This window comes from Carettochelys insculpta, chromosome 1 (genome assembly GCF_033958435.1).
Source record: "Carettochelys insculpta isolate YL-2023 chromosome 1, ASM3395843v1, whole genome shotgun sequence".
Lineage (NCBI taxonomy): Eukaryota > Metazoa > Chordata > Testudines > Carettochelyidae > Carettochelys > Carettochelys insculpta.
Genome location: NC_134137.1, coordinates 275,395,817 through 275,407,855, shown reverse-complemented (window position 1 = coordinate 275,407,855; position 12,039 = coordinate 275,395,817). Strand labels below are relative to the sequence as shown.

At 42.3% G+C, this 12,039-nt stretch overlaps 1 protein-coding gene across 2 annotated transcripts in view; it reads right to left on the bottom strand.

Annotated features, from left to right (window-relative positions):
• The window catches only part of POLR3B (RNA polymerase III subunit B), a 150,038-nt gene that overhangs the window by 80,496 nt on the left and 57,503 nt on the right, over positions 1 to 12,039 (bottom strand). For both annotated transcript variants that reach the window (XM_075008026.1, XM_075008035.1), the window contains exons 14-16: positions 10,734 to 10,934; positions 7,920 to 8,082; positions 6,044 to 6,197 (exon numbers count right to left, since the gene is read on the bottom strand). In XM_075008026.1, coding sequence (XP_074864127.1) covers positions 6,044 to 6,197; positions 7,920 to 8,082; positions 10,734 to 10,934 — 518 coding nt within the window. The remainder of the gene's footprint in view (positions 1 to 6,043; positions 6,198 to 7,919; positions 8,083 to 10,733; positions 10,935 to 12,039) is intronic.

Below are 12,039 nucleotides of genomic sequence, written 5' to 3'. Positions count from 1 at the left end.
CTATTTCTTTTCCCTCCTTAGCATATTGTAATGACTTATTCAAATGCTCTCTCTCAAATATAAATTGTCAGCCTCTTGGGGCAGGAACTTTTTTTTTTTTTTTAAAGTGTTTGTCAAATGTCACACCCTTCCATGGAAACTACAGAAATGTCAAAATTGTGCGATGCTTTCTTCTAAATGACAGCACACAGCTACAGCACCTCAACCTAGCCTCAGAGAAGACTGAGGCGATGTCTACGCTAGGCTAAGAAAGTCAACCATGGATATGCAATTCTAGCTACGGCAATTGTGTAGCTAAAAACTGATGTATCCGTGCTTGGTTAACTTGGCTGTCGATATACAGGAAGGTTGACAGGAGTGTTTCTCCCATTGACCTCCCTTACTCGTCGCAGCTCATGGTGAGTACAGGAGTTGTCAGCAACCCCTGGGAGGTTGGTTGCACACATTTCTACTAGATGCATGAAATCAAATCCCGGAAGATTGACCCTGAGCTGGTCCATCTTCTGGGGTAGTGGAGATTTACCCTGACTTATTTCAAAAGAACGAGTTACAATTAGGCAGTGTCTGCACTTGTATTCCTCTTTCAAAAGAGGAATGCAAATGAGGGAAATCGCAAACACAAATGAGACACTGATTTACATATCTTGTGCTTCATCTGCATAATCTCTTTTCAGAAGAGCTTCTTTTGAAAGAAAAAGAGCAGTATAAATGGGGCCCTTTCGAAAATAAACCCCATGTTTGAAAGAACGTAAGAATGGCCATACTGGGTCAGACCAAAGGTCCATCCAGCCCAGTATCCCGTCTGCCGACAGTGGCCAATGCCAGGTGCCCCAGAGAAGGAGAACAGAAGACAATGATCAAGTGATTTATCTCCTGCCATCCATCTCCTGCTCTTGTACTGAAGGCCAGGGCACCATACTTTACTCCTGGCTAATAGCCATTTATGGACGTAACCTGCAAAAATTTATCGAGCTCTTTTTTAAGCCCTAATAGAGTCCTGGCCTTCACAGCCTCCTCCGGCAAGGAGTTCCACAGATTGACTGTGCGCTGTGTGAAGAAAAATTTCCTTTTATTAGTTTTGAACCTACTACCCATCAATTTCATTTGGTGTCCCCTAGTTCTTGTATTATGGGAAAAGGTAAATAATTTTTCTATATTCACTTTCTCCACACCATTCATGATTTTATATACCTCTATCATACCGCCCCTCAATCGCCTCTTTTCCAGACTGAAAAATCCCAGTCTCTCTAGCCTCTCCCCATATGGGACCCATTCCAAACCCCTAATCAACTTAGTCGCCCTTTTCTGAACCTTTTGTAATGCCAATATATCTTTTTTGAGGTGAGGAGACCACATCTGCACGCAGTACTCAAGATGTAGGCGTACCATAGTTTTATATAGGGGAAGTATGATATCTTTTGTCTTGTTATCTATCCCTTTTTTAATAATTCCTAACATCCTATTTGCTTTACTAACTGCCGCTGCACACTGCATGGATGTCTTCAGAGAACTATCCACTAACTCCAAGATCCCCTTCCTGATCTGTCATAGCTAAATTTGACCCCATCATGCTGTACGTGTAATTTGGGTTATTTTTTCCAATGTGCATTACCTTACACTTACCCACATTAAATTTCATTTGCCATTTTGCTGCCCAATCACTCAGTTTGCTGAGATCTTTCTGTAGTTCTTCACAATCCCTTTTGGTTTTGACTGTCCTGAACAACTTGGTGTCATCTGCAAACTTTGCCACCTCACTGCTTACCTCATTTTCTAGATCATTGATGAACAAGTTGAACAGGATCAGTCCCAGGATTGACCCCTGGGGAACACCACTAGTTACCCCCCGTCCATTGTGAAAATTTACCATTTATTCCAACCCTTTGTTTTCTGTCTTTTAACCAATTCCCGACCCATGAAAGGATCTTTCCTCCTATCACATGACCGCCTAATTTACATAAAAGCCTTTGGTGTGGGACCGTGTCAAAGGCTTTCTGGAAATCTAGGTATATTATGTCCACTGGGTGCCCCTTGTCCGCATGTTTATTAACCCCTTCAAAGAATTCTAATAGATTAGTTAGACACGACTTCCCTCTGCAGAAACCATGCTGACTTTTGCCCAACAATTTGTGGTCTTCTACGTGCCTTGCAATTTTATTCTTTACTATCGTTTCTACTAATTTGCCTGGTACTGATGTTAGACTTATCGGTCTATAATTGCCAGGGTCTCCTCTAGAACCTTTTTTAAATATTGGCCGTCTTCCAGTCATTGGGTACCGAAGCGGATTTAAAGGATAGGTTACAAACCACTGTTAATAACTCCGCAATTTCACATTTGAGTTCTTTCAGAACCCTTGGATGAATACCATCTGGTCCTGGAGACTTGTTACTATTCAGCTTATCAATTAACTCCAAAACCTCCTCTAATGTCACTTCAATCTGGGAGAGTTCCTCAGATTTGTCACCTAAAAAGGCTGGCTCAGATTTAGGAACGTCTGTAACATCCTCAGCCAAGAAGACTGAAGCAAAGAAATCATTTAATCGCTCCGCAATGGCACTGTCTTCCTTGATCGCTCCTTTTATATCTTTATTGTCCAAGGGCCCCACTGCTTCTTTAGCAGGCTTCCTGCTTCTAATGTATTTAAAAAACATTTTACTATCATTTTTTGAATTTTTGGCTAGCTGTTCCTCAAGGTCTTTTTTGGCTTTTCTTACTACATTATGACACTTAATTTGGGAGTGTTTATGTTCCTTCCTATTTTCCTCACTAGGATTTGACTTCCACTTTTTAAAAGCTGCCCTTTTCTCTCTCACTGCCTTTTTAACATGGTTGTTAAGCCATGGTGGTTCTTTGTTAGGTCTCTTACTGTGTTTTTTTATTTGGGGTATACATTTAAGTTGGGCCTCTAGTATGGTGTCTTTAAACAGTTTCCATGCAGCTTCCAGGGATTTTAGTTTAGTTACTCTACCTTTTAGTTTCTGTTTAACTAGCTTCCTCATTTTTGTGTAATTCCCCTTTTTGAAATTAAATGCCGGAGTGTTTGACCGCTGCGGTGTTCTTCCCAACACACAGGAATATTAAAAGTTATTATATTGTGGTCACTATTTCCAAGCGGTCCAGCAACAGTTACCCCTTGGACCAGATCCTGCGTTCAGTCAGGACTAGATCGAGAATTGACTCTCCCCTTGTGGGTTCCTGTACTAGCTGCTCCCAGAAGCAGTCATTTAAGGCATCAAGAAATTTAATCTCTGAATTTAATCTCCTATTTTGTTTCAGGAAGAAGGGTTCTTTCGAAGATGGGGTTTATTTTTGGAAGAACCCCATCTACACTGCCTTTTTTTTTTTTTCTTTCAAAAGAATCTCTTCCAAAGAGACTATGCAAATGCAGCACAAGACATGTAAATCAGTGTCTCATTTGCATTTTTGATTTCCCTCATTTGCACTCCTCTTGCGAAAGAGGAATGCAAGTGTAGACAAGGCCTTAGAGTTCAGCCCTGATCCCACAATGTGTTGCTGAAGTCAATAGGCTGCCTTGTGGGTACTTGTGCATATTTTGCTTCAGGACTGTAACGTGTGTTTCTTATGACAATGCAAAATAAAAGAAAAAAAAAGAAAAAAGTGACAGCGTTTCAAACACGTGTACCAAGTTGCTAAGATTTTTAGTTCTTTGAGAGGTAGGAAGGGCATTTTTACTTTGTTTTCACTTCTGTTGAGAGTCATCTATTCAAACAGCAACTTGTTTCTTCACACTTCATTTACTAAGTTGCACACTTACCCTACATTAAGGCTGAGACTTTCAAAAGGAGCCAAGAGCTCCTTAAAGCTCTCTGAAATGGAATGGGGGTTGGGTACCTAAACCCCACAGGCAGCTTTGAAAACCTCATGCTAAAGGACACACAAATCTGCAATGGATAATTTCTTTAGAAGGATTTTTGAGATGATGTGACAGTCAGGATCCAGAGATCCCTAGGGGTGCACAGAAGGTTTAACCCCCAAAAATCCCCACAAGGAAGGGTGGGGGTGCTATTACTGAGGCAGTCCTCCAAATCAGGCAGAGGTGAGTAACCTCTGTTAAAGATCCGCACACAGGCAATTCCCAAGAGAGTATCGGGGAAGCAATTCAAAGCAACACCCCCTACAGACAACTATATGACTACTTTTACTCGTGTCATAGGGGGAGGATTTTTCCAAAAGCAGGTCTGATATACAGGGAAGACCCCGCAGGATGCAACAGTGAACCCCACAAACAGCTCGTGGGGCCTAGAAAGCACAGGGCAGTGTTAACATGTTTAGCCCATTATGATGCTCACTGGACATGTAAGAACAGAGGGGACATCCAAAAGGCTTCAGAAAAATTACCATTGGTCCATCATAAACCCATAAGTAAGTGAATATTGCAGGTTCTGTGACTTCTACCAAATGCAGAAAAAGCACATGGGTCTCTGCAATGCCTCATTGCAACCACTTCCCATCATTGCACAAGCATTCCAGAAGGTTGCCATGGAAGTTATTGATCCATTCCCTAAGCCATCCGAAAAGGGGAAACAATATCTATATCTTGGTGGCAGGTGATTTTGCCACCAGAGTGGTGGTCTAACGCAGATGCAGAAACAGTAGCAACAGCACTTCTTTCTATATCTAACAAGGCTGGGTTTTCCAAAAGAAATACTATCAGACCACAGGTCAAATTTCACATCCTACACATTTGCTGAATTGCAGAAGAAGTGTGGGGGAAGAAACAAGTAAAGCCTGCACCATGTCACCCAGAAACACACTAGTTAGTTGAAAGAGTCAATGGGACACTTAAAAAGGTATACTACTAATGTATGTAGACAAGAGAACAAGGGACTGGGATGTGCTACAGCCTTATCCATTATCTGCTTACAGGGAAGTAGCCTCAAGTATCTACAGCACGTGTGCCCCATTCAAAACTTTCTATACGGAAGAAAGGTCAAAAGTTCCTGGGATGCAGACAGAAATTTGTGGCAAGGTAACTGACTCAGAAGAGGAATTAGTGACTGAATTTGTCTCTACGTTCAAGGTAGAGCTAAAATCCAGAGATAAAATACAGAACTTACTAGATGGTACCTTTGAGGTGATAGAGGATATAGTAAAATATGATATGCTGTGCCGGTGAGGACCATAAAAGTATCATTTTCGTTAGTCTCAGTGTCTGAGAGTAAGGGCAAGATGCCTTTAGAGAGCATTAAATTAAGCAATAGCCCCAGCAGAAAAGAGATGTTGCAGCTGCGATACAAATTCAAAAAAGGCTTTTCCAACAAACACGGTCTCAATCCCCTGAGACCACCACACTGACACCAATGAGGCACACCCATGAATATTAGTTCTTACAGGACATCAGAGATAGTGGGGACACAAAAAAAAAGGCAGATGGAAAGCATGCTAGATACAGGAAACATAGAAGCCTTAGGTCTGGTTTATGCTCAAAACTTAGCTCTGACCTATGTGACACACTTATAGAACTATAAATGTTGCTCAGGGTTGTAAAGAGAATAGGAAAAAAACCCACCACATTAGAAAAGAGATTTTTCTAATATGGAAGAGTAGAGCCTGGCATTGCATCTTTATATTTCTGTTACTTGTACGTGTTTGCTCTCCCTTACTATTTGATCTTTGAATCCGCAGTTTTCCCATGAAAATGGTTTGTTGATTTTTACCCTAATCAGATTTCTGATGTGCAAATGGTATGGAGTGTGTACGCCAAAGTACGTTGGAATTGGGTAGGCAAGCGGGGTGGTTTCAAACCTTTGTGTGACAAATATGAGAGGAAAAGTTCAAATATCTTGCAATTAAGAACTCAGAGGACGAATATGGGAAACAGAACAGAACAGCTGGTATCACCCCTCAAGGAGTAAGTAAGCTGGAAAAAGCCAGGGTACAACCACATTGTGCTGTAGGGAGGGTACTTGTTAGGGGCCTGAGCCATAGCTACACAGCACAGACACACCCCAGGGTAGAGGGCAGGCAGTGACAGAATCCCTTACCAGTCTGTCTGGTCCCACAATCATCTTAGAAGTTTACCTGCACAATCTTCCCCCATCAGAGGAAATGTAGACACATCTGTCTGCAAGATTTGTGGAGATTGAAACAAATTCATTGATATAACCTGCTCGCCGCATAAGCCGAAACGTGTGGACTAGTTTCGGATGGTCTCGAATGACACCAAGGATGTTACCTGTTCAAGGAAATGGAGCATACAAACAGATTATAAAATGGTCAACATTTTCTTCTGTTCAGAGCTCCTTCCCTTGTTAAATGGGACAGGAAATACCTGTCAGATGAATTTACACTGGAACTGGGAATGAGTCTCCTAGGATGGGTAAAGGCAGACTGCATTTAATCTTGCTTGAGCTAGCTCACTAAAGACAGCAATATGGGCAGTGCAGCAAAGGAAGTAGATCAGGTTAGACACCTAAGCCTGGATCTAAGAGGAGGGCGGCCTTGGACTAAGGTAGCTAGCCTGAGGCACCCCCAGGGCACAAAGTCCAAACTGCTACCTTTAGCACGCTAGCTTGTGTAGAACAAGTGTGCATCTACCAGCATTTGGAGCATACACCCCACTGCACTATAGATATACCAGAAATTTTTCTGCTGTTTATCAAGTACCCAAAAAAATTTTAAGTCAAAACCGCAAAAATATTTTAGTTCCAGCTGAAAGTTTTAGTTTTTTCCTCCAATAATAAATACAAATCAGCTCCCCACCCGCCGGCCGACCCAAAGAACACAAACACCATCTACGAACATTTGCTTGTTCAAAAACAAAACAGAACAAAACACATTTTTCCATTGAACAAGCTACTGACAGAAGCCAAGTCCTGCTGCCTGGCCCAGGGGTGGTGGGAGGAGCCAGTAGTGCAATTCAGAGCTTGGCTCTGAGTGGCATCTTCCCTCCCTGTCATGGTCTCATAGTGGCTACTGCTCCCGGCTTCCCCCCTCACTCACGGCCAGAGTGGGCTCAGCTCAACTCTGCCTCCCTCAGCACCCCACCAGTGCCGCCCCCCACAACCTCCACCAAAACTTCCCAGGTGGCAGACAAATGCATTTGCGTGATGATGTCATGCTGTCACCCAGGAGGAAAAATTGCCAGGACTGGCCACATGGCTCCCTGACACCCCCTATCCCCCAAGAAGGGTGGGGCTGGATGCACAGCTCCCTCACCCCCAGCAGGAAGGGAGGGGAGTTGGCAAGCATAGTGAACAGGGAGTGCAGCCTCCTAATATGTTTTTAAAAATGCATGTTCATCCAATAACCAAAAATAGAAAGATGCTGCCCTTTTCTCCCATGTCAAATTTTGTAACTCTAGATAATGATGAAGGGAGTGGTGAAGGTGGTGGACTAGATGACCTCTTGAGGAACCTTCCAGCCCTTCATTTCTGATTCTAGGGGGGTAGTTCTCCCTCATGAAGATACAAGTATTTTTCAAGAGGATAGTAATGCTGACTTTATAACAAAAGAAGAAATAGGAAATCAAACCCTGAATAGTATTACATTCCAGAAAATGTTGCAATCTTTGTGGAATTTAAAGTGTATGCATGTATGGACTTTAGCAAAATGTGTACACATGCACTTTTCATACAATGCTATTGGGTACCTTTTAAGAACCATTATTTAACACAGCAGCCAATTCTGTGCCAGAATTTTTGCAAAAACAATTTTCTGTGCTCATAATTTTGCGTATAATCAACAATGTCAGATAAATAAATGCCATCATTTGGATTATAAACTCTATCTGTAGGAACAGTCAAGTAGATGTTAAAACATTTGCACCTGAAATTGGTGTATGAAAAACTGCATATGCACTTGACCATTTTCAAAAAGATACTGAACAGTTTTCAAATTTTGGGCCCCTTTAACTAGTGTCAAGATGGAGCAAGATAGGTTAAAAAAAGTGGCATACCATTAAGGAAGACAAGGAATACATTTGGATATGAAAGTTCTTCTCCACATAGTAAGTTTACATCTTCTACTCCAAGATTACTGGCTAATTTAATAATTGGGCCATCTTCCATATCAGTAGTAATGTGAGTCATCAGAGCTAGGTTTTTAACTAAACCACAAGCCTAAAAAACAAATATGAATGAGTTATTCTAAAGAAGATGTACTGATGTTACAAACTGCACTGTTTTTAATATAATTCTCTAAGTATGTGCAACGACTGTTAAAGATAAGCGATAGTTATGTGGGTGGATATAAAATAACTCCCTCTAGGAAAAAAGTGGCTTATAAAAGAATCTAAGAAGATAAAGCTATGAAGTATGTTCTTATCATCACACTGAAATTCCATATTCTATGATTCAAAATTGAAGGCTTTAAATTTAGAAAGTTTGACTGTGGAGCTCCAACTACTTTTCAAACTATTACAGGGTACTGATATTAAAATATGTATAATACAAGATATATGCAACTATTTTAATTCCTAACGAGATCAAATTTTATTTTTAAAAAAGGTGCTAAACCTATTTCTCTCTCCATGTAAAAGTTACTCAGAAACAGAATATTGCATAATTAAAAAAATTTTACTAGGAAAATGATACGACACCATTAAAGAATTTTTTAAAAAGAATCTGTTTCTTTAGTATGGTATTCTCAAAGCTGAAAATGCATCCATTGTGTTATCTAGATGTAAGGCTGTTTTTATGATTTAAGATTAGGATTTCACTGGTAAAATTAAAATTAAACAGATGTGACAATAATTTGTAAGGTCGCCAAATGTATGTTTATGTTATTCATAGTAAGAAATAAAACAAGCAAGGTGCTAAAATTGCAGCTTTTTAAGGGAGCCATAACAAAAGCTATTTTGTCCTCATGAAGGTATCAGACACCCCACATTCTATTATGTAAGCTTTAAGAAATACCTCAAATTATATAACACTAGAACATTTCAGCAAATTACTTCAACTAGAAATGTAAATAGTTCACCCTGCTTATCTACTGGTGTGGAGAAGTCCTCTGCTCCAATCGAGAATTGTATCAGAACAATCCAATCCCAGTATCATTTGGTGAGATAGTTATATGGTTTTGTTCCATTAAGAATTTGAAGAATTTCTTCTTAAAAATCAACCACAGCAGTTTCTATAATAGTTCCAAATCATTTACAGTAACGACTTCTCTGAAAGTCTATGGCTCAGTCTGACGTGGCAGTCACAATAGTGAGACACATTCATTTACAGCACAAAAGCGTAAGAGTTTAAGACTCTGCACCCTTCAGCTCTCCCTGACGGAGGGAGCAAGCTGCACGTCCACAAAGAAGGCAGTGCCTGGTGTCATTCTGTTGCAAATCCACATGACTAGCTCTATGAAGAGTCCCATCCAGCTCACTGCTGCCAAAAAGATGTCTGCAATAACAAGGAGTGTGGAATGCAAATAGAGAGGGCCAGTTTGGGAATCTGATGGCGCATTCTCCTGCCCCTGGTTACATCTACACTACCGCAATCTGTTGACCGACGTTGCTGTAGGAAGACCAACAAAACTTCTGTTGACAAATTGTAGCCATTCTTGAAAGCGGATTGCTCTGTCGATCCACTCTGACAGAGAGCGGGCAGACTGCCCGGCCGCGCTCTCAACAGAATGGCCAACCAGAAACAGCAGACAGGCCTGCTCGGTGCCCCAGAAACCCTGTCCGTCGACAGAGGGCCCCTGGAGCGTCCACAAGGCTTTTTTGTTGACAGATTCTGTGGAGAAAGATGTTCTGCCTTATAGCAGAGAGGGAAAAGGCTGTCAACAAAAGTGATTAGTATGTCGACAGAACGCGTTTTTAGTGTGGACGTGCCCAGAGTTTTGGTTGGCCAAACTTGAAGTGGAGGGACAATGCGGACTCTGAACATGCCTCCCCCTCAACATTTTTTTAATTTTTGTTTTAATTATGACAGTGGCACTTAGAGACAGCAGCCAAGATATTATTTGTGAATGCACCTAGAAAGAAACAGTCCCTTCTTCACAGAGATTAACACGTAAATACAAAAAGTGAAAATTATTCCCATTTTACAGGGTGGGAACCAACAGAGAAAGATTAAATCATTTGCTTCAGGTTTCACATGAAGGCCATGACAGAGGTGGGACTGATGCTTACTTGAGGTTCCAACTTGGTAATCTGATGGAGGAAAAGCTACCAGTCTCCGAGTGACAGCCTGCCAAATCTAGGCTGTTAAATAAGCAGGAAGCTGGAGGTTTGCCAAGCTGGGTACTCCTCCCCTAGTTCTATCTAGCTGAAGTAGCAGGAGCTAGAAAAGGGGCCCAGCTCACCATGAAAAGCACTAAGAAAGGGAGAAAACAGCTATCTGTCCCCCACTCCAGGAACAAATGCACTAGCCATTCCTCCACTATGGGTAAGAAAGAGGATAGACCTTGGGGAAAAGAAAGAAGAATAGAGATGATTTTGTGGAGCCAGAAAAAGTAGAGCAGTACAGCAAGAAACAGAACTTTGAGCATCAACCAGAGACTGCAGCAGATCCTAGACTGGATCAGGTAGATAAGACAGTGAACTAAGTGCTGATCTCGCAGACGGGTTAAGAGAACCTCCGATGCTACTGGGAGCTCCACGTGAGTTGTGATGTCAGCCCTGGGGAGTAATGAAGGGCAATCTCTCTTCTCTCTGACATTGTCAGCAAACCTGACCCTCTGATAAAAGGCTGTCCAGTTCAAAAGAAATCATGCCTGCCTCCCTAAGTGGTGGGGGTGGGAAAGCGAGGGAAAGAAAGTGCAAATTTCTTACCTCACCTTCAGGAGTGTCTGACGGGCAAAGCATACCCCACTGAGATGGCTGAAGAGATCGGGGACCACTCACTTTTCTTGTCTTTTCAAACTGAGAAGAGATTCTCGTCATCATTCCCAGAGCGGATATGTAAGACAAGCGGGACAATACTTGCGTCACACCTTGGCGGTCCATTTTGAATCTTTTCAGTGACCAGTTTCCCTATACAGCAAAGGAAACATATAGTCTTTCACAATGCTATCATCGTTTACTCCTTATCCTGATGAATCATATCTCCTTTAGAGCATTGACTCTCAGACCTCAGTGGGTCAGGATGCATATTAGCTATCAGTGTAACCCAAAACAGCCATACGAGTGTGAATCCATTGTATTTACTATTTGGATGTATATGTATTATTCTCACAGCAAACTGACAGACCAAGTATTATTACTTTATAATTGGCGATCTAAAGAGTAAAAAACCTTGATTAAATCACTCAGGCTACGTCTACACCTGCAGCCAACATCGAAATAGCTTATTTCGATGTTGCGACATCGAAATAGTCTATTTCGATGAATAACGTCTACATGTCCTCCAGGGCCGGCAACGTCGATGTTCAACTTCGACGTTGCTCAGCCCAACATCGAAATAGGCGCAGCGAGGGAACGTCTACACGCCCAAGTAGCACACATCGAAATAGGGATGCCAGGCACAGCTGCAGACAGGGTCACAGGGCGGACTCAACAGCAAGCCACTCCCTTAAAGGGCCCCTCCCAGACACAGTTGCACTAAACAACACAAGATACACAGAGCTGACAACTGGTTGCAGACCCTGTGCCTGCAGCATAGATCCCCAGCTGCCGCAGAAGCAGCCAGAAGCCCTGGGCTAAGGGCTGCTGCCCACGGTGACCATAGAGCCCCGCAGGGGCTGGAGAGAGAGCATCTCTCAACCCCCCAGCTGATGGCCGCCATGGAGGACCCGGCAATTTCGACGTTGCGGGACGCGGATCGTCTACACGGTCCCTACTTCGACGTTCAGCGTCGAAGTAGGGCGCTATTCCTATCTCCTCATGAGGTTAGCGACTTCGACGTCTCACTGCCTAACGTCGAAGTTAACTTCGAAATAGCGCCCGACGCGTGTAGACGCGACGGGCGCTATTTCGAAGTTGGTGCCGCTACTTCGAAGTAGCATGCACGTGTAGACGCAGCTTCAGTGTTTCAACATCCTGTGCTACAAAGAGCCAAAAAGAGACATATTAAAGAGATACTGAAAAGCTCTTGAACCTCAGTCTCCGTCTCATTGTTTTAGAGTATTTCAGACAAAAC